This window comes from Passer domesticus, chromosome 1 (genome assembly GCF_036417665.1).
Source record: "Passer domesticus isolate bPasDom1 chromosome 1, bPasDom1.hap1, whole genome shotgun sequence".
Classification (NCBI taxonomy): domain Eukaryota; kingdom Metazoa; phylum Chordata; class Aves; order Passeriformes; family Passeridae; genus Passer; species Passer domesticus.
In genome coordinates, this window is record NC_087474.1 from 4,690,618 (window position 1) to 4,712,778 (window position 22,161).

The 22,161-nt window shown below is 42.0% G+C and overlaps 1 protein-coding gene across 8 annotated transcripts in view; it reads left to right on the forward strand.

Annotated features, from left to right (window-relative positions):
- The window catches only part of LOC135304434 (sodium channel protein type 5 subunit alpha-like), a 208,867-nt gene that overhangs the window by 94,614 nt on the left and 92,092 nt on the right, over positions 1-22,161 (forward strand). For all 8 annotated transcript variants that reach the window (XM_064426839.1, XM_064427086.1, XM_064426923.1 and 5 more), the window contains 5 exons: positions 1,233-1,406; positions 3,822-4,223; positions 12,675-12,807; positions 16,303-16,541; positions 21,404-21,577. In XM_064426839.1, the coding sequence (XP_064282909.1) occupies positions 1,233-1,406; positions 3,822-4,223; positions 12,675-12,807; positions 16,303-16,541; positions 21,404-21,577 (1,122 nt within the window). The remainder of the gene's footprint in view (positions 1-1,232; positions 1,407-3,821; positions 4,224-12,674; positions 12,808-16,302; positions 16,542-21,403; positions 21,578-22,161) is intronic.

Consider the following 22,161-nt stretch of genomic DNA (forward strand, 5'->3'; position numbering starts at 1 on the left):
TCAGCATAGCAATTAAATCAATTGACTAAAAAAAAACCAAAAACAACAAACCAACCAAAACAACCTAGACCAGTGTCTGAGCCCTCCTCCTCTCCGCTCTAAGCAGCTTGCTTATGAAAGATATTTCCCACAGGAATTAAGTTTTGTTGTGCTCTCAGCTTGATAGAGCTACTGCTACTCCTTGAAATACATGATTGATTCTTTACATGGCTGTTAAGTGCCTTCACTTTCCTTGGACTGATGCCTGTGGGAGGAAGGGAGTATTTTGCAGTGGAGAGATGATTGCCTGTTTGATTCTAGTGGCTTACAGACAATAGCACTGAGGATTCATCTGTTTCTCCTGTTCTGGGGAACCAGAGAGGTTTTTTTTTAACAATTCACTCTCTTCAGGTGTTTCAGCTGGGGGCTCTGCACTGGGCTGGTCTCCAGGCCACTGATGTGGCCACCACTGGTTCTCCAGCACCTCCAAACCTGACCCCTGTGTCCAGAGTCCCCTCACCCCTCCTGGCTGTGCTGGGGACAGGGTCCCAGCTCCCCCAGCTCCTATCCATCCTTCCTCCTGGCTGCTCATTTGCTCCCAGGGCTGTGGTTCTGGTGCTCAGACTTTGGAATTGGGCTTCTGTAGGGCTCCCTGCAGCTGCTGTGTTATCAGCCTGCTCCTGCAGAGATCCCAGCAGATAGCCAGCCCAGCATGGAAGCACATGGCACAGCAAAGGCTGCCTTATCTCCAGTTAAGCCCATGGCTCTTTCTTTGCATCTCTGGTCGCAGCTGCGATCGGGATAAGTGTTTACAGAAACGCGCCAGCTGAGCTGCCTGCTGCTCCTGGCATCCCTCTGTGCAGGGCAGGGAAAATCCCAGCAGCCAGCTGGGCTGCCCTCCTGCCCAGCCCTTCAAGGGGCTGAGGTCCAGGGGGTCTTTAATCTGAGCCTCCCCAGCTTGAGATTTTTCCTTGCCTGGCACCAGAAGTGTTAGTCCAGAGATGTGCGCACGGTGTGTGCACACAGGCTGTTCCTTCATGATATGTCAAACAGTCTTGTGTGGGAGCTCCACATAAAAACCATCCTTTGATGCAGCCATTCCTAAGTTTTATGATTACTTACCTCCAGAAATTTTTAATGTCTCTCCTGTACAACCTTAAAATTTAAAATGAAAAGTAATTTCTGAGCAGTAGTAGTTTTCACTGAATTCCTGAAATAATAATATTTATACCTTCTGCAATCTTCTGATTTAGGCACTAGCAGCTAAAGGAATTGATTCAATGTCACTCAGCTCATTGGAAATGTCACCTAAAAGTGCGAAAGAAAGAAGAAATAAGAGAAAGAAAAAGAAATCTTTGGGGACAGACGAGTATGGGGAAGACCAAAAGAATCCCAAGTGTGACTATGATGATGGTCAAAGGAGGATGGTAAGCCATGGTCTGAAACATCACTTGTTCCTCGCTGTACTGTCCTGGACAAGCCAGGCTCTGAGCAAGGCAATTTACACTGAAACTTTCAGAAGAAACAGGTATTTAATATCTTAACTGATATTAACATAGCAGATGCAGCATACAGTCTGTGCTAGAACAGTGGAAGGAAACATATTACCACTTTATTTTTTAAATGAATTTAAAATGCCCATGAAACATTTTTATGAACCTGTTTTTTTTCAATTTTTTTTTCCTTTTTTTACCTTCCTCAAGATTACCCTCAGTCTGGTTTATTTTCTTTCATTCATCTGATTATATTTATCCTATCCCTACTAGAGATAAAAAAAAATCTTAGTGGAAACCTACAAGGCTTAAAAATAAAAGAGAGGAGGATAAAAGGAGGAAACTTGTCTCTGAGGGCTTTTAAAATATTATAAAAAGACATTATTAACATTTTTATATTCTTTTGCTAGCTGCCTCCAAGTCAAAACTTTGTGGCACTTGTTTCCACTTTCTATTGCAGGAAAGAAAAACAGAGTGACAGTGTTATTAAATAAGGTTTTATGTAAATGTTCCTGACATGCATGAATATGAATCTGCCCATGGTGTATGTATCAAGGGATCACAAATAGCTCCAGATAATTTGTCTTTGTTTAACTGAGGGCAAAGTTTAAATCAGTTTGTTTTGTTATTTTGAATAGCCATGTAATGGGCTAAGTCCTTTTCTATTTTGTTGTCAGTGAATTTAGGGATACTTGGCAACCATAAAAAGCTCATAAAAAACATGTTAAGTGGTGTAAGTAAATGTGACCAATTAATGACTCCCCAGCTCACAAAATTTACCCAGAGCTGGATTTCTGTAGATGACATGCATTTTTTAATCCAATTGTTTGTGTTGCTGTCTCATTGGTCAAGAGGGTTGCGTTACAAATTGCACCTTTTCTAAACCCAGAATTGCTCTTTAGTTTCATTCTGGATGGGTTTCAGGACACCACGTGCCAGAAGCACCATGGATTGGAGCTGTGCATTTTCAGTTTTATTTCTCAGACTAATATCCCTTTTTTTCACTTTTCGCCCCTGGATGTCATATGCATGAGAAGCATGGGAGACACATTTCAAAGCTGATAGTAAATCTTCTCTGCAAGGCTGTGTCTGGCATGGTTGGAGGGAATAAGGCTGAGTCATCATTCAGATGCTATCTTAGCAGCTGGAAGTGTGTTGCCATCAGAAATCAGTCTCAATGACTGTGCCATGGAAACCCAGGCATGGATTTCTGACCAGCTGAAATTTGGTAGCAATCCAAAAGGGTTGTTTTTAGTTAGAAAGAGCCTGGGATTTGTACTCCTCCATGTACCAGTGTCACTAAATAGCATCATTACATAACTCAGTGGTGTAAGCTACAGCACAGTGTGAAATCAGGCTTCATTTGATTTGTCTGGTTTGTGGGTGCTGTGGCAGTCTGACCTCTCTTCATAGATACTTGGCTCATGGGAAAGTTCTGAAGAAGCTGGAAATTCTGTGCAGGCATAAACTCAAAAATATGCTCTGCCTAAATGCTCTTACTCCAGTAATTTCCTCTTTAGAGAGAAGAGAAAGGGATAGGCTTGAATTCCTTACACATTTTCTGAAGATCCATTTTGTTCTGCCAGATTTTAGGTGTGTTTAGTCCTTGGCTACATCTTGCTGATGCTCTGGCAGAGTTGCAGTCTCACTAACTGACGTCAGAGTGGATCGTCAAGGCTGATATTTAAGTGAGGGAGACTGCTGTGTACTGAGGTTACCTAGCCCTTAGCAGCCATGTGCATTGAGATAATCATTTTACAAACTAATAAACCATATCCCTCTTCTTGCTCTTGGTTTGTTTTTTGGTTTTTTTCTTTTTTTCTTTTATCACCTTCTTCCGTCGTATTCTGCTTCTTCTTCTTCCCTCTTCTTCTCATTTTCCCTGCAGTTCATTTCCTGCCCTATTTCTTTATCTATTCTTCCCCACTGCACTGTTCCTTCCCTAGCTGTTATGAAGATGTGTGATAATGCAGTAGATTGGAGCTGGATCCCCTTCCCTGCTCCTGTCTTCCACTCCTTGTGCTGCCTTCCCAGGTCCTCTGGCACTTGTCCCATGGGGGGGAGTAGAAGCAAAGGAAGTATCACGCTGTGAGCTGAATGCCACCTTGACCCTTCCTATTTCAGTACATCTTTAATTGCCAAGTGTTTGACAAATACCTGAGGGCTAGGAATGACTGTCCAACCTCTTAACTTTGCGGAGTCTGAATACCTGTAATTAAGCCTCTCTTTCTCTGAAGCGCTTGGTTTAAAATGGAACTTACTGCTCTCCCCCAGAACTTCCTCGCTCCTGAAAAACGTGTTGCAAAATGTTGTTTCTCTTTCCCCTTTCTCCTTTCTGGGGGTTTCCAGACTCTCCTTGGCATTAGTTATGGTCCCAGTGCAAACTTGGTGAAGCGCAGAACCAGCCACGGAAGCGTTTTCAGTTTCCGACTCCGTGGCAGAGACACTTGCTCCGAGACAGATTTTGCCGATGATGAGATCAGCATCGCTGGGGAAAATGAAAGCCACCGGGGCTCTCTCTTAATTCCAAGATCTGGGAGGCGTCCAAGCGTGCAAAGTCAAGTGAGCCATAGTTCTCACCCTACTACTCCCAACTACACCCAGACGGGCAAAAGGAACAGCTCAGTGGATTGCAATGGTGTGGTTTCCCTGATAGGAGGAGGCACCGGGGCACTCAACCCAGACCCTACTTCTCCTGCAGGGTTACTGCTCCCCCCAGTTATTATGGAAAAGCCTGGGACAGGCGACCTGGTGAGTACTTTATAACTTTTGTTCGTGATTCGCGCTCTCGTTTCCTTCTAAATGTTGTTGGAGATTGCTGTAATTTATTTACACCATATGGAGTCTACAGAGAGAAACCCGGACCCACCATTCCAGGCAGGGTGGGAAGACAATGAATTAATTCACTGAGAAATGTGTGCCTAGTGCCTCATCAGGGAGGTTCATGCCTTCTGGTGAGATTTTCTCTTCAGGAGGCAAATACCTAAATCTTGAGTTTGACAGAGACTTTCTTTTCTTGAAGGGACAGTGTTAAACTTGATTTCTTTTGACTTTTGAATACCTGACATTGTCTGGTGGATAGAAAATTATGGTTTTTAAATGATTCCGTGAATCTTGCCATCTGTGACTGTTTTCTCTTGCTGGTTGGTCTCTGTTTGCATCTGACCTCTTCTGGTCTTCTCTTGGGCTACTTGAGGAGGGCTGTTCCTTCAGTCCCGAGGTAGTTCCTGGAAAGCTTTAGCATCCAGTTCAAATAACACCCAGGAAATATGAGCAGATGACCAACAGATTTCAGCCCTTGTACAGATTGTCAGCATCTTTGTTGCAGAGCAACACTATGGTATGGTGCTTTTGGAAATAGCTGCTACACTGGCAGAGCAATCTGGAGAGGTTGCTAGTTTGAGATAGTGGGAATTTATCTTTTCTTATGTAGATAATCTGCATTGAAGCTCATCACTCTCAACAGTCTTTAAAATTGTGGAGGTCACTACTACAGTTAGTGTGGGCAGGATTAATTTCATTTTAGGGATCAAAACCAGACCAGAATAATCTCTTTCCTTGGAAGTGCCTTTTTCTGTTCACTTTAACCACAAGTCTTACATTAGGTGAGATAAAGCCCACTCAGAGTAACAAGGTGCCAAAACCAGGTTATGTTGGTGGGGGAAAAAAACCAAATGTGATTATAACATGTATTAGCCAAGGTATCTCCTAAAGAGAAAGGTGAGTGTGATGGATCCCAGCTGTGGTGTCAGATTATCAGTAAATTAAGAAGCAGTTTTTTTCTCTGGAGCCAAGCAGCTTTATTCCTTTCAGGGTTTGGACTGAATTTTTTTCCTCACCTATCTGGGCATTCCCTGTGGTTCTGTAAATAGACTCTCACACCACCCATGAGAGAAGGGGCCAGGCTGCATGTGGGAACCTGGTTGGTGTGAGAATTATCTGTTTTGTTGACAGTTTTGAGACTGTTGCTGCTTTTTTGGATGTTCACATCTTCCTTCACTTAGAACTTTGGTAATCTCACTTTTACTCTCTGTGGACAAGGATGACCAGTCCTGAGACAATTCTGCAAACAGCTGAGCAGCAGAAATGCTGTAGATAGGGAAGTTTTACTGGATTTAACTTTGTGGGGGGGGAAAAAAGTGTATTAAAGGAGCTGAGGAAGAAAATTTGTGCATCTGTTAAAAAAAAAATTCTGAACCAAAGTTGTAAGACCTCAGTAGATGAGCAGAGGATGTCCTCTTTTTCTCTGTAAGGAAAGCAGCTCTGCAGGCTGTCCCAGCTGTCAGAAAAAGCTTAGCAAAGCACAAGAGCACTCAACCCTTCACAGAAAATATCAGTATTTTACAGGATTGGGTCCTGAGGTGACAGGGAAGCTCTGAGCTCTGCTGGCATTTATTTTCATTCCTCAGCTTCCTGCCCTTTGAATAAATGGATGTTGGAAATTGAGTGGCTGGGGTGGGTGAGCTCACTTGGCGGTTCCCTGGACATCTAGGAAACAGCACCCAGGCACTACAGTGACAGATGCTCATCCAGTGATGCAGTGTGAAGGATGTTGTGTCTTTTGCAAAACAGGTTTGGTATCTAATCTATCCAGAAAATGTGAGCTGGAGTTGAAGGCTGATTGGCGAGGGGCCCATTGCTGTACAGATGTATTCTCTGCAGGGGTTGTAAGCACTGGGCACAAACTGCAGCCTCAGCTGTGGCTCAGGCAGAAGGAAACAGCAAATCTGACCCCTCAGCGTGCTTGGAGATAAATCAGCATGTTTCTCGGCTTTGCATTTGATGATTTTCGCCTTTTTCATGTTAAAATTTGTAGGTGAATTTTGTTCTTTGTTAGAAGCTCTGGGTTCTTTTTACAGTCTCTTCATAAGTTTCCTGGGGAAGGTGGAAAGAAATAAAGATGTTGCAGTTACCTCATTAACCTCACTGACCCTTCTGCTGTTATTTATTTTGAGCAAGTGTGAGCCTATGGAAAAGGACCCACTTGGGCTATCTGTAGTATCTTTCATGAGCAATAAAATGAAGGGCCAGTCCATGAAAATGCATCACTGTAACATGGCTTAAGCCCTGACCTGCAGCTTCCTGAGGTGCAACTGTGGCTTTGCTCATGCAAATGGAACACCTGGGTAGATGGAGCTGGAAAAAAACACAATTTACAGCATTAGATTTTTGAGGATGCACTTTTTTAGGTCACTCTGTGATGCTGAGTAGTACCAGTTGAACATAACACAGACCCATCAGACTGCCACTAAGAGGAGAGATCACTGATTTCTGATTTGGGGAAAGCTTGGAGGAGCACTTCTGATTTAAAAGACAGAGCAAACATCAAACAAGATCTGACCATCTCTGGTTTTGAATTTTCAACCTGTGGGCCTTCAGTCACAAACAGTGACTTAGCCCATAGCTGTCACAAATTATTCCAAAGTGGGTCCTCCTCAGGTTTCTCCAGGAAAGCACAAACAGTCACTAACCACTTCTGAGCATTTTAGCCTGATCAGCTTTAGCAATATTCACCCTGAGCAGTTTACCCCAGGCAAAGTGGTTGGGTTGGGACCACAATGAACAACTTCCATGCCTTTGTGCCATTGTAACTGCTACCCCCTGTCCCAGCCAGGGGCCATTTCCCCACAGGAATGGCTGCAGGTGGCAGCTGAGCTGACATGAAAACATCTGTGCAGCTCAGCTGCCCTCTCCCAAGAGAGAAGTGGCTGCAGCAGTTTATCCCACTGCTCAGGCTGGTGACTCAGAGGAGTGACATCCTGGCACCTGGCTGCAGAAAAGCATGTAAGATAAAAAAATCCAGTTTCAAATGCCCTTCAGATTGCCTTGGCTGCTTGGCACGTGTGGATGAGTGGGTTTCCCTGAGAAACCAAGTGTTTGCACTGTCCATCTCCTCTCCCTAGTTCCTAAATCCAGCTGAGGAAAAAGAGAGGATTTTAGGTTATCCCAATGGATGGTGCTAGAGCCCATCAGTCCCACCAGCTGGGGAAGTCTTGATGGCCATCAGGTTTGCTGACTGTGGTCAGCATGGTCCATGCTGAGTGGCACCTGCCAATGAGTCCTGAAAGTCCCCAGGGGCTTCAGTGCACAGCCTGAGCAAGAGGAGGACATCCTATCCTCTACAGGAAGCATCTCTGCACACTTTGCCACACCCATGAGTGTCCCCATGCCACGAAAGAGTTCCTACAAGGAGTTGTTTTTAGTTTTAGAAAGTTAGTTCTTAGTTAAAAAGAGCCTGGGGAGCTGCACAGAGGGTTCAGTGCTGTGAGGGTCGCAGCCAAAGGGCCTGCAGAGGTCATAGGGAGAGCAAAGTAGTGCAGTATGAAAGTGTGGTCTGCAAAAACCCTTCACAAAGCCAGGTCTGGGTCCAACAGTCATCACCTGGAGGGGAAGAGAAAGAGGTGGTCTAGTCTGAAGGGATCAGGGAGCATGTCCCAGGAAACCCATGGCAAGTCCTGGGAACTCTTCTGGAAATGCAGGGGACTTACTCAGGGATGTCCTGTTCTCCCACCAGCTTTCTTCAAGTGGTGCAGCTGCTGATTTTATCAAACTTACCCCAGTGTAAATAAGACATAAGCAGGACCTGGTGATTATGCTAGAAGTCCTAATTGGTTTTGTCTTGACCTGAAACTGAGAGTTTTGAAAAATGTTACATTTTTATGCTCCTGCTGATTGCTGGGTGACATTTTGGCTTTTTCCTTATTTAGAGAAAGTCTATATATTATGTAAGTAACTTCAGGGCACATGACAACCTAAAGGTTCTGCACCTTCCTGCAGAATTTATGTGTGGCTTTGCATTGCTCTGTTGTGTCATGGTATTTCTTAGTTAAGAGGTTAGAATAACACCTCCCTTCACAAGGTATTGATATGCTTGTGCAGAATTTGATTTAATTAATGAGCTCTTGCCTGGAGCTCAATTTATCCATGGATTCTGACGAGGCTGAGTGAGATCTCATCTGTGGCTGTCAAGAACTTCTAGAGGGTTAAGGAAGACACAAAACACCATCCCTTCTTGCCTACTAAATCTAGCTGCAGCCTTTCCTGTGACAGTCCAGGGAAATCACAAGATCTTTAATTTAACCTGACTTTACAATTGTTCCAGAGGTGGGAAGTGGAAGAGAAATGGATGCAGGACTGAAAGAGTGGTGGTTTCCAAGTGGGCACTGCTGTTAGGTGGTGATCCCCTCTGCTTTGCACTCCCTCACCAGAGCTTCCCATCAGTCCAGGAGCAGGGCAGGGCAGCCTGTGACATGGTTTTGGGATGGAAAATGAGGCTGGAGTAACCTGGGGACCCCCTCTTGCACACATAGGATTTCCTGAATTTCCTCTTGGTCACACTTCTGCTTTCTTTTCTAGGAAACTTGAAATGCTGAGCATTGCTAGATTGGCAGGAGGGAAAGCACCTGGAGAGTGGCCAAGCTGTTTATCAAGGGACTGAAATAAGGATTTAGGAATTTATCTTTAGACGATATTATTTTAAAAAGAAAAACAAACAAACAAAAAAGGACCTTGCTTTTTGTTTCAGCTAAGCATAAAAAGCTTTTGCTGACCACATTGGTTTGAGGTTTTCATGTTCATCCTAAAATCACCCTGAGGTAAAATTTCTCTCTTTCATTTCTTGCTTTGGTACAGGACTGGTGAAAGGGAAAGTGTTAGCAGTTTCCATGTTCAGAAATAAAGGTCAACAGAATAAGTCATCCAAAAATCCTCCAACAGGTTATGTGGATAAAAGCTCCCTCTGATGCTGTCACACAGAGTTGTCACCACAGCTCTGTTTCTGCATATTTCAAACTTTGCTTATGTATATTCTATGTGTAAATCACTCAGATTTGGTGCAATTATTTCAAACTGCATTATTTTAGGGTGCATCTCTTTAAATAGTCAAGCATCCCCAAAATTAGGTGGTTTCTTTTTAATTCTGTGCTCTATTATGGCCACCTCCAATTCCATTAAATATTTGTGCTGGTGCCTTGCTGGGTCCATTGCTCATGGCGTGGCTTGCCCACCTTTTTCTGCTTGAAAAATTTTGAAGTGTACAAGGAAAATTAAACCTGTCCTGGTTCCCAAAAATGGTCTTTAAAAATGCTGCTATGCTTAAGCCCATCTTCACATAATCGTTTTGACATAGATCAAAACTGTAGGCAGTGAGAAGAAAATATCTCTGTTATGCATCCTCATTTACATGTAAATTACTGGATAGTATATTTGTCTCTATAGAATTTAGCTAATCCAAAGGAGGAACTTTTCCAGTCAATCAGGGGGCAACACAAATAATCTTTTCTTGCTGGAGGTGCCTATATTTAACTCCATTGTGATTTCTCATCTGGATCCCAGGGACACTCCTTGCATAACTGTGGGGACTGCTGTTATTCTAGGCTTAATTTCTATAGAAATATAAGTACAATGAGAAACTGTGCCTGTGTGTGTTTCCTCAGAGATGATAATAGCCTTTATGATGCCTGCTTGTCCAGTTCCTGGAATTGTTTCTGTCTCACAGTGCAAAGCTGCTGGTTCCTGGTGTGACTCTCAGCTATCTCTATTCTAAAATAAATAATAATAATGTAAACCCAAACCCACACATAACTATTCTTTACCTGGGGTAAAACTTATGACCTTCCTTAAGCAGCTTTAGTAATTTTAAACTATTCACCTGGATGGAAACTTTCTTTCCTGGAAAAATTCTTCCTAGTAAGTGACAAAGTGACTACGTGCTGGATTTACTGCTCTGTTGGCAAATCTTTGCCCAGTGGCATTGCTGCCACACTCTGTGTCCTGGCTCTGGGGATGAAACTCTGCTGTGTGTCTGGTGCCAGGGGGCTGGCAGGGAACAGGGGCTTGGTTTAGTTAAATATAAAAAAATAAAATAGGAAGAATGAGCCTGTGAATGTTTTTCTTTTGGGTTTCTACCGCTTTGCACTTGTGGGTAAAATGTGCCTTTCAGATAAAGGACTCTTGGGAACGAGGTTGTCTGATGACATGTTACTGGTACATCCTATGCTTTAGGTCAGATAGGATGGGGAGATATTAGAGCTTAAAAAGACTGATATAATGCACAGAGATTTGAAATTTGGGGTTTTCTTATGGTTCATTTTACAGAGGCTAACTTATGCTTTGGGGTTTTTTTTTCCTCTTTTTCTTTGCTTTTCCTTTTTTTTAATAATTATTCTACTTTAAAATTTGTCTCCCTCCTGTTTTTCTTCACCCTGTCTAGCTATTTCTTTTTAGTACCATGTATTTGTTATGTATTCCAAACTGCTGTGAATGATTATGCAATTTTGTGGATGCTTTCTTCATTAATAAAACATTTGTTGTTTCATTGGTTTTTTTGGATGTTTTTGAGGTGAAGGAAATCAAGCAAACTAATGCATCTGAAACAGCATTCCTGGTATTCCCTGGCTCCTAAGCCAAGGAGAGAGTGTTTTCTTGTTCTGCATGACTCTCTTTGAAGAGTTTCTGGTTATAACTTTCCTTATGAGATGACTTAATCAGTAACTCAATGGACAATGAGCAGATTCTGTTGAGTTTTTCTTTCAAAGGACATTTTAAGAGGGGGGAAAAAAGGCTATTTTGAAGCATTACTGCTTTTGTGGCCCAGCTAATGTTTTAAGTGCTTGCTTTCAAAGTCCTTACTCTTCTCTGGTCGTGTTTTTAACTGCAGTACTTGAAGTGACCTGGGACCAGCATCCTGGTTATAATTTTCATTGTCAAGCAGTGGCCAAACATCTTTGCCCTTTTCTGGGATATCTCCTGCCCTGAAGAGGTCACAGTCCAGAAAGACAGTTTGTAGAGCTTCAGCACCTTTATTTCTTGCTTTTCTTGTGGAATTGCTTTTCTTGAAGAGCATTTTGGTAGAGAAATGGTGAAGAAGAGGGACCCTGGGTCCCTGGGCACAAACAGCAGAGCTGTGGAGCTGCTGCTTTTGGCACATCTCAGTTTGCATTCCAGGTGCTGATCAGGGGGGCAGACCCAGGTGATGAGAAGATCCAGAAGACTGAATCTAATTCCTGTAGCTCATTTGTCCATGGAGAAACTAAAGCAGCTACTCTGCTATCTGAATAAACCAGAGTTTCTCATCTTTGTAGGGATTTCTTCTCATTTCCTGTTTCCTTGAGCTATAACACCAGAGCCATCAAGATCCATCCAGCTACACCTGTCTTGTTGCAGTGTCTCAGACCTCACAGCCTGGATGCTTGAGGACCAGGGCAGGGGCTGTTGAACTTTTATTTTGGGAAACTGAGGGTCTCAACCAGGAGGTCTTTGACAGAGAATGATGTTTAACCTGAATTTCCCAGATTCTTGCACCTCAACCACTTTTCTTTCCACTTGTGTGAGATCTGGAGGAGTAAACCAAGTGGGATTTGTTCTCTATATGAAGTGGGAGCTTGTAATAATAAAAGCCTTAACATCTTGCTCCTGTGAGCTGACAATATAAAGTGTTTCATGCAGTGTGTGTCTTCAGCTATACTGTATTTCTGTCTGACTTCAGAAACCCAAGCCTACAAAAAGCATAAAACTAATTTAAAATGAGACATTAAACAAAGACAGTTTGGGAGTTCTGTTTTTCTGGTATTTGATTTCTTTGGGATATTTTTTTATGCTTTTCCTTGAGAAACATGAGAACAAGGGTTAGGTTATTTATTTTTTCCTGAGAAAAGGAAGCTAAGTCTCTCCCCTAATTATGGAGCTTCAGAATCCATAACACCAAAGATCACCACAATGACAATATGTTCCTGAGATTTGGCAGTGTTTCAGAACAAGGAAAAACATGTGTTGGGGAGTCAGTTTGCTTGGTATGATAGCAGAGGTCTGCAATGGAGCTGTTACCCACGCCCTTTTCCTTTTCTAGCCGTATAATTAAATACTTAACACATTTCAGAAATAATGGATTAATTACTGTAATTAAGCAGGCCTTCTTTCACAAGCCAAGAGCATGGGAAAGCAGCACTGCTATTCCTCTGGCATCGTGAGCCTTCCTTTATTTTCACACACAGTTTACATCAAGGTGAAGGGCAGAACAAATTTTCCAAAATTGCTCAAAGTGCCATTTTCGAAAGCTGTGCCCCACCAGCATGCCTTTAACTCAGAAGTCAGTGTGCTTTAGACTCTTCAGATGACAAAATCAATGCTTAGGCAGTTTTTGAAATTTCTACCCAGTATCTGCCTTGGTCTCACTGTGCTGATCCAGTGTGTTCCTTTAAACAGACTTCCCCCTCGGACGAGGCAAGCAAGAAACAGCTTTTGATGCCCCACCGGCCCTCAGTGGACCACTCAGACGAGCCCTTTCAGAGGCAGAGGGCAGTGAGTGCTGTCAGCATCATCACCAGTGCCCTGGAAGGTAAGAGACGTCCTCAGTTTCCCAGCTCAAAACCACATCTGTGTTCAAAGGCAGGAAAAAGTGACACAAAATGCCCTGATATCGTTTTGAAAGAAGGCACTAAGGGTAGTAATTGCAAACCCTATAACACAGGCAGCACAATCTTTATCTTACCCATGGACTTGTAAAAATCCAGGAAAAATGCCATATAATCAGAATTGGAGCTGTAAAATTTAAGATTCTGTGCTGTCGTGGTGTTAGAGGCACACAGGGCTCACTGGAGTGCAGGGCAGCAGAGCACCAGCCTGGTTTTGGGTGACCTGTGCTGGTGTCTCATCTCTCTGGGGCTGAGGGAAAGCCTGCCACGTGCAGAACCTCCAAATTAGGGGGGAGGAAAGTCTCTGAGTCTCTCACAACAGGGACACTGCAGCGTGCTGTGTGTTTGAGTCCCACCATGAAATTTGAGGGTGCTCAAAGGACCATTTAACCACACAAGTATTTCTCAACCAATTCTTCCACTGCTCTTCTCATGAGCTGCAGGAGGATTTTCCTCCTCTGGGTTTCCATAGGCAGGAACTTTGCATTTTCCTCTGGCAAATTTATTGACAGCAAGACAACTCAGAGCAAGACCCCCAGATTCCCAATCTTTTTTTTACTTGTAGCATCAAAGGGCTTCCTGCAATTTCTCATGGCTCCTACACTGCAAACAGAGATGAGAGAGAAGGTAGCGCCTAAGAGCACAGAAAAATGTCAGTCAAGAGCACAGTAGCAAGGGAAATTGTAGGTTCTCCTGCAGCCTAATTCTCTGTGTGACTGGTGGATAGGGACTCACAGACAGGACCTGGACATTGCCCAGTGTGAAACCACAAAGCCCTTCCTCCTCCTCAGTTTTTTACCCTCCCCATGGTCATATTCAGCAGTATTGTGGCCACAAGATGTATTTGTGTTTGAATGAATAAAGAGCTGTGTTGTTAATAGGGAAATAATTGCTTTGGTGTATTCCAGTGTTTAATGTACTCTGCAAAGGTTTTATTTGTTTTCTGTGGGGTTTTTAGCAATTAGCTTTGTGACTGATTTGCTCTCTTGTAATGTGTTAAGAATGCCTAAAAGGCCTGGACTTCTGGAGCTCTTGTTTGTTTAATGGTATTTTTCTATTCCTTTATACCACAGAAATAGAGACCATCCAGGCTAGGATAACTCAGAGGACATGGCACTCAGGAATGTGGTTTAGTGGTGAACTTGGCACTCAAGAAGTAACAGCTGGAATCAGTGATCTTAAGTGTCTTTTCCAATCTGTGATTCTATGTAGAAGACATACTTATCAAAGGTTTCCTAACCCCCAGACTTTGATTAGTCTTTGAAATTGAATACTTGTTAACAGAGAATGTCAGATCAGAATAAAATATATCACAGGATTTAACCATATTCATGGCTGTAAGAATTGTGCCAAACTTTGAAACAGCCAGTCCAGAAATCCCTTCCCCTTCACTTATTTGGTTTCTGTTCTTAGCTCTTGGGCAGTCAACAACTGTCTGTTTTTTCCAGACATTACAAAGCCTTGCAGACAAGAAAGGACCTATTTCTGTTTAAATGTAAAAATAAGAGAAAAACCATCACAGTGCTGGTTGTATTTTTCTGATCATTTTTTACAGTAGCAGAAAAAACAGAGGCTAATTTTACATTTTCTTTTGCAGATATTAGAAAAAGCATTAAATATCTTGTGTTTTCCAAATATCATATTTACTGGGAAAGGATGTGGATTATTAATTGATTTAATCCATTTTAATGCCACATCACTGCCAAAAGATGACAGTCCTACACTTCTCCTTCCCTTGCTGTGTTCCTGCACTTTGTGTGATTGGTTTTCAGCTCACCCAGAAGGTCCAGGAGAACAAAACCTGGCCAAAGGACAGAGAAATAACATGTGGCTGAGGCTGAAGAGGGTGAAACCAAACCTTTTAGCAGCAACCTGGACTTAAAGGGACTTATGTTGTGAAGAATAAGGATATAGATCCATGTGTTCTAGATTTACCTGGAAAGTTAGATCCTTAAGGAATTGATTGCCCTAAAGCCTTTATTGCTTTCAAAGGCAAATTAAAAAAAAATAAAATTTGCATTTGAAATCCACGGTTCTCAAATAATTTCAGTGTTTACCTGTTAACCCTCTCTTTTGAGGCTGGAAAGAGTAATTTTTTGGGAGCAGTTTGATTTCCCAAAGATCTTAGAGCAGTGTAGATATGTGTGCAAAACCTGTGCAGGTAGGACACCATTTGGTATTTTGAAATCTTGATGGAAGACACTTAATATCACAGTTGTGTTGTCCTTTGAAGAAAATTGGATAAAGAATCAGAATCTGAGGAAAAATTCTCCAAGATCAGCAAATCCAGCCTTTGACTGAATACCCCCATGCCACCAAACCATATTGCAAAGTGCCACGTCCACTCAGTTTTGAACGCTTCCAGGGATGGGGATTCCATCTGTGCTTAACCACTCTTTCAGTGAAGAGATTTTTTCCCCAATATCCGATCTGAAGCTCCCCTGGAACAGCCTGGGGCCATTTCCCCTTGTCCCAAATGCTTCCTGCCTTGGGAGAGGAGGCTGTTTATGAACTGATTGAAATAACAGCCTTGGCTGAAGTTTTCCTGTTATCAGTGCAGCTTCTAATTATATAGACTAAAACCATAATACAGCATTCCATGCCCATAAAGGAATCAGAAAAGGAAGGCATTAAGCAATTCTGCTGATCATTGTCATTTAGCCATTAACTGTCTTTCTTGACTTTTTTTCACCATTTAACACAAATTATACTTATGAAACTATTTCAATTCTTTTCTGCATAGGTGAAATGAGAATGTAAAAGTGGTATTACAGGCAATATTTAAGAGCACCTTTAGAAAGCACATTTTTAGTAGTGTTTTGAAACTGGCTTATCTGCTCCCTGATATTGTCTGTGGGCCTGTCAAGATATCAGATATTTAATGCTGTTTTGGATTGCACATCAAGGACAGAAACTCTGTTGACAACCAGTGACACTCTGGTCCTCAAGTACTTAAATCAGTTTTAAATATTGAATTTAAGCTCTTTTATCTCTTATCTGCTTTAAAAGGTATACTTTGAAAATGTGACCAAGGGATGAAAAATATATGTTCCAATCTAAGTTAAATGAAGATAGTGTATTCTTATCCATTTGAAATTGGCAAAATGGAAAATAGAGTAAGAATCCAAGCCTATATATAATACTAGACTTCACATATTCAGTGTGATTCTCACTTTTTGCCAGTGACATTTTTAGAAGGTTTTTACTTTCAGAACAGGTCACTGTCTGCTAAGTGCAGGTCAACTGGCTAAAACCCCAAAGTGTGTAATTTGCCAGCCTGTTAGGACAGGAATATTTTTATCTTTGAGAAAAGTTTGGGGTAATTTGTGGGCCTTCCTCTGTGTAATGAGTAATTTTAAGTGTTCTCTTGTCGTATAACTCAGTGTGAATTGACTGTGACTTTGCTGCTTGTGACTTAGAGCTTGAGGAATCGCACCAGAAATGTCCTCCCTGCTGGAACCACTTTGCTGTTAAATTCCTCATTTGGGATTGCTGCCCACTTTGGCTTTTAATCAAGAAATTTGTCAAGTTTGTGGTAATGGACCCGTTTACCGACCTCACCATCACGCTGTGCATTGTGCTGAACACGCTCTTCATGGCCTTGGAGCATTACAAGATGACCAAGGAGTTTGAGCACATGCTGTACATAGGCAATTTGGTAAGTCAGCCTGAACTTGAAGTGCCACCTGAGGGGTGAATTTCCTGCTTTTTAAAATTTTGGCCATTGCTTGGGAATGTCCCATTTTGATAACTGCCAGCATTGCTTTGCATTTGTCAAGCAAGTCCTCGCAGCCACCTCTTTCTGAAGAGAACTGAATGAAGAACAAGTGTCTATTTTTATCAAGCTAACATTCTCTGATGTTATTAGTAACCATTAAAGCCATGGTTTTGGGCTGTTCCTGCTAGATATCTGTTTGAGGAAGTGAGATAAGAGAAAGGTTAATGAGCTTTATTCAGGTTTTCTGGTAGAGCACCCATAAGGCAGCAATTCGTGGTGACTAATAGTGACTTTTATGTTAAAACAGAAACTTACAGGAAAAAAAGCAAGGCAAGATCTTGGAGGGAAATGGAATTGTGTTTGATCATGGGTTGATATCTATGTTGGAAGGTGCCTGATGTCCATCTTCTATATGTGCTGGGTCCTATGAAAACCCCAGGGCAGAGGGGACAGGGAGCAAAACATGGCCAATGCTTTGAGGGAAATTTAATATACAAGCCAGAGCAGGTGGGTGTAGAGATGCAAAACAAACAGAGACCACACTTGTCCAAAGAAAAGCAGAGGGACAATCCACAGTCAAGCTGCAGGGACAGCAGAAAAGACTTTCCAAGGGAAATGTAATACAATTTGTGGCCCAGGGGGCCACTCAAAATGGAATCTTTTTCTTCAGTCATCTTTCTCAAGTTATGTTTAAACGTTGCCATGTGTTACTGCTTTAAAATTTAATGTTTAGAATCCTTTTAATTGTAGAAGAGTCTCAATTAGAAAAGGCACAGGCCACCTAGCTATGGCTTGGTGGGATTGCCCCTAAAATGTAGTGGTAGCAGCAGAGATATCCTATAGGAACATAAGTGGTCTGGAGAATCTGAAGGTGGATGCTGCCAAGCTTGCATTTGAGGAGCTCACAGGAAAGGTTAAAAAGCCCTTTATTTCTGTAAAAACAGAGGCTGCAGTATCTCAAAGCTGGATTAATGTCACCTAATTTTAGGTATTTACAGTGTAGGAGTCTGTGCCAGTTGTCTTTGTCTCCTTTTAAAGTCAGTGGAAGGAAATGGACAGTTTCAAGCCCCATTAATGTGAGGTTGCAGTGACATTTACTTTTGGATAAGGTGAAGAGTGGCCTGTAGGGCTGTGACTGCAGTAGCCACTGACCTCAGTGGGAGCACACAGAGACACTGCAGATGTGAGACCTGCCTTTAGTGAGAAGCTTCCCATGCTGGCAGGTTTGGGTGGGTAGTAGCAATAACCAGGCATTTTGTATCAGCCCTAGAATATGGGATATAACATAGATTTTATTTTTTTCTTTACCCTGGTCCTTGTTATTTCTAGTTCTGGGCTTCCATGGGCAGATTGAGGGTATTCCCCTAAGCTTTGGGACCTGTCTCCAGCTTTTCATCTGATATGTCTTGGCAAGTCTCCCTCTGTTGTTGTGCTAAGCAGAAATCTCTTTGAGTCTCTCTTGCTCCAAACCCATGCTCTTGTCCTCTGCAGAAAGCAGTAGGTAAGGATAGCTTGGAGATCATCTCACAGGACTGTACCCAGCTTCACTTTGCAGCCAGCATTCCTTCTTGTTGCTCAACAATTTGTGGCCTTCTAAGATGACTTGAAAAAATTCCTTTGCGTCCATCAAAGCAGGTGGCAAAGCTGCCACTTCCCTCTCTGGCACTTGGGACAGTCAAGGTGTCTGCTGCTCACTCTGCTTTTGGCAGATCAGCTTTCCCCTTTGCAGACCACAGGCAGTGAAACTTTAGCCCTTGGCTTCCCTCCTGCCAGCACAGCTCCTGCAGACCTGCCAGGGCTGAGCAGGGCTGTGCCAGGTGCCATCAGGAAATTAGACAATCCGTAGAGACAGGAATTTTTGCAAACAGGGAAATTTTGCAGAGAGATGCCTTTTTTTTTTACTTTTTTTTTTCTTTCCAGAGAGAGAAATTTCACAAAGCAAATTTTGCAAAATTTTGCCAAAAAAAGAGAAGAAAAATCTCACTGTGAGTTTCTTAGCACTGCCTAGAGCTATTTCTCTTCCTTTTGCTAAAGTGTAAAGCAAGCAAAACAGCCTGCCTGCATTTTTTGTAGCAGGCTGATGGCTTGGGGCTCCCCTTCTCCTGAGATCCCAGCCTGGGTCTGTGAGAGCCCAGCCTGTCTCAGCTCACCCTCACCAGCTTTTCTAAACCCCCGCATAACTGGATTAATTGTGAGCAGAGCAGGTCAGAGAAAGGTAACTCCATTTCGTGGAAGATTTTGCAAAGTCATTTGTAATGAAAATTGACATTTTTTGCAATTCCCTGTGAAAGGGAAGGGAGTCCCAGCTCCAGGGCAGGCTGCCAGGTGACTGCATCCCCTGAGCTGCAGACTGGCAGCCCCCCCTCTGCCCCCACACTGCCTGCCTGGCTGTCTTCCCATTACATCTAACCCTCTTTGAGTGATTATGCTAGCATTAAACAGGGGAAATATTAAACAGGGCAGGTCTTTGGCTTTTCTTTCTTCTTTTTTTTTTTTTTTTTTTTTTTTTTTTTTTTTTTACTCTGAGCAGATTTTCTGAGAGAAATGAAAGAATGAAAATGGAATATGGATTTTCTTTCTCTGGATCTGCCAGTCACTGGGGCTCTCCTGCTGAGATTGTCCATCTACTTCATTCAGCATCTGCTACTTTCATTCCCCTTTAGTTCATCCCTTACAGGAATGAACATTTTCAAATGTGATCAGAAGTCCAGGCGAGCACGTCTGCAGAGTTCATCTGCCCACGCAGTGCCACCACTTAAAAAATGAGTGGAGAGAGCAAGACTCCCTCAATTTCTGTTTTCCTTTAGAAGCTGAGGTACCATTATGCAACATTAAAGCCTAAATGGCTGAAACGACAGATAAAAGGGTTTGGTTTGGGTTTTTTTTTTAAGACAAAGTGCTCCACATCAGCAGTGTCATATTTAGCACCAGTGGGATGTTAAGCCACTTGTTTTCTTTCCAGCCTTTATCACAAGAAACACCCAGCCCCTTGTGCAGGTGCAGTGGAGCAGGTGCTGTGTGGAATTTGTGGCTGGTACACACACACACGACTCCTGATGCCTCCAGGAAGCCTCAGACATTTTGCTGCCTTGCTGTGACATTTCCTTCTCAGAAGGCTATTGATTAAAATGATTCAGGCAAAGAAAGTGATCCTCCTGAGTCATTTTCTCAGCAAGAGGGTTGCATAATGTGTGCAGCGTGGTCTCGTAGTTTTTTAAGGCGGTCCCCTGGATAGAATTTCACAGACATCCAGTTTCGTCTTGCTCTCTGTCCCAGGAAAAATTCGAGCATTATGGTGGGAATCTTTGGTATCTCTAACCCCTGTGACTCAGAAGTTCTTTGCTAATTAGAAATATGAGACAGGTTGTTTGTTGTGTTCTTGGTATGAGGTGGTGATGGGAAGTTGCTCCGTCCCAAGGTATTGCTGCAATCCAAGATATCATTCTCCCAAGGGCAAACAGAAGGTATTTTCCATAAGGAATTGTGTAAAATGGCCACTTGGAACAATTAATTCCTGAAGACTTACAGAGCAAAGCCATGGTCTCCTCAAATTTAGGCTATGATAATTCATTTTTATTCTTTAATATCATACTTTTATGATTTTACTCCTTCCATTTCACGTCTTAGTGGGTGTCTCATCTCTGTTGCTCAGAGTTGATCAGTTTTGCTGGGCTAATGTTTCAAATATTCAGCTTCTTGGAAGGAAAACATTTCTCCTTGACTGTATATTAGTGATACATGACCTCTGGATTTCCCCCTCTATTTTGACCAACAAAGTGCATTAATGTTGATTGTTTTACAGAAAACTGTGTATTTTAATTTTAAAGGTATCAATTTCTGTAAATGTATCTATTTCTATTTCAGAAATTCCAGAATTTTCCAGAAACACAAAGCTCCTAGCTTGTACTAGGATACGACATTAAAATAAAACAGTATATGACAAACTTGGTGCCCACATTTTGTCATTTTAAGTTGATTGTTGCATTGCACTATTCATTTAAAACATTACTGAAGCGGGGTGTGCAAAAGTACAGAATCTGATTCTCTGGGATACTTTACAGGAATCTATTAAAAGTGAATTTGCTGTCAGCAGCCTTCCTTTCCCTGCTCCCTCTGCCTCATAGGTAATATTTATATGTTGTTTTAAAGAAAAATGTTCCAATTAGAAGCTCCAACATATGACATTTGAACTGGGTCATAAATAACCAATGTGTTCCCAAGATGCAATGAGAAGAAAATTGCTATGACTATTTGTAAAATAAAAAAAAAACCAGACCCACCAAGACTCAAATTAGAGTTTCTAATCGTCTTTGCTGCCAGCAATAACCTCAGAATGACTGGAGGCGTGCATTGCCCTTCTATTGATAATAAGAGCAAAATAAAAAGGGATAAAATACAAGATACACTGCAACCCAAATAGCCCTTAACACTCTCCATTCACTTAGCTTTCTTCACTGAAATATATAGATTTAACCTTTATAAAAGACACCTTTACACCTTTTTTTTTTTGTCCCTTTTTTTTTACCACTGTGATTATTCAGATGACAGAAGGAGATGGAATTGTATGTTCCAATCCAGATCCTGAAGTCAGGTGTCATTATAAGTTTAGAGCAGTATCAGGTATTATTGTGAAAAGACTAGACAAAATTGTAATAGAGATAAAGAGTCAGCCATAAAAAAACCAAGTATTTGTTTGTAGAATGGGTCTGGCTTTCTGCTGGGTTCACCTGTGACAGTGGAAACTCCACAATCAAGGAGTTGTGCTTAAAAGGTTAGTTTGACTTCATATTTTCTTTCTGCAGGTCTTCACTGGGATTTTTACAGCAGAAATGATCTTCAAAGTAATTGCCCTTGACCCCTACTACTATTTCCAACAGGGCTGGAATATTTTTGACAGCATAATTGTTATTCTAAGCCTGATGGAACTGGGTTTGTCCAGCATGGGAAACCTGTCTGTTTTACGCTCCTTTCGACTGGTAATGAATGGTCTTGTTCTGTTCTTAACCATCTTTTTTAATTACATATAAACTCTGACATGAATGCAACGTATTTTCTTAAAAATGCATCTGCCTATAATTGCTGCAAGCTGGTGAACAGTATGTGACACTAATTACTGTGGGATAAATGGAATTGTTCCAGATTTACATCAGGGTAAATGAGAACATAATTTGATTCCTTCTAGCTGTGCCAGGTACTTGTAGCACACTTACAATATTTGAATTCCAATTTGTAATAAAGATCTGCCATTTTATACCTGTACACCTGTTAGCACAGACACTAGAAAATTGATAGCCCAAGAAATGCAAGAGCTGATAACTTGTTGTTTTAGGAGCTGTTATTCTAAATTACGTTATAAACATGCCACTGTTCTTTTAGATGTTGTCAAAAGAAAATGTCTTTGAATTATTCAGAGAGAGAATTATTTTTTTTTCTAGAACTGATCAGCATAACATAGCATCTGTCTTTCACGGGAACTCCTTAGCTGTCAGCTCCTTTGTTAAGCCGGGGACAGTGGTGTTCTATTAATGAGACTGGCAACATTCTGGAACAGGAAAGTACT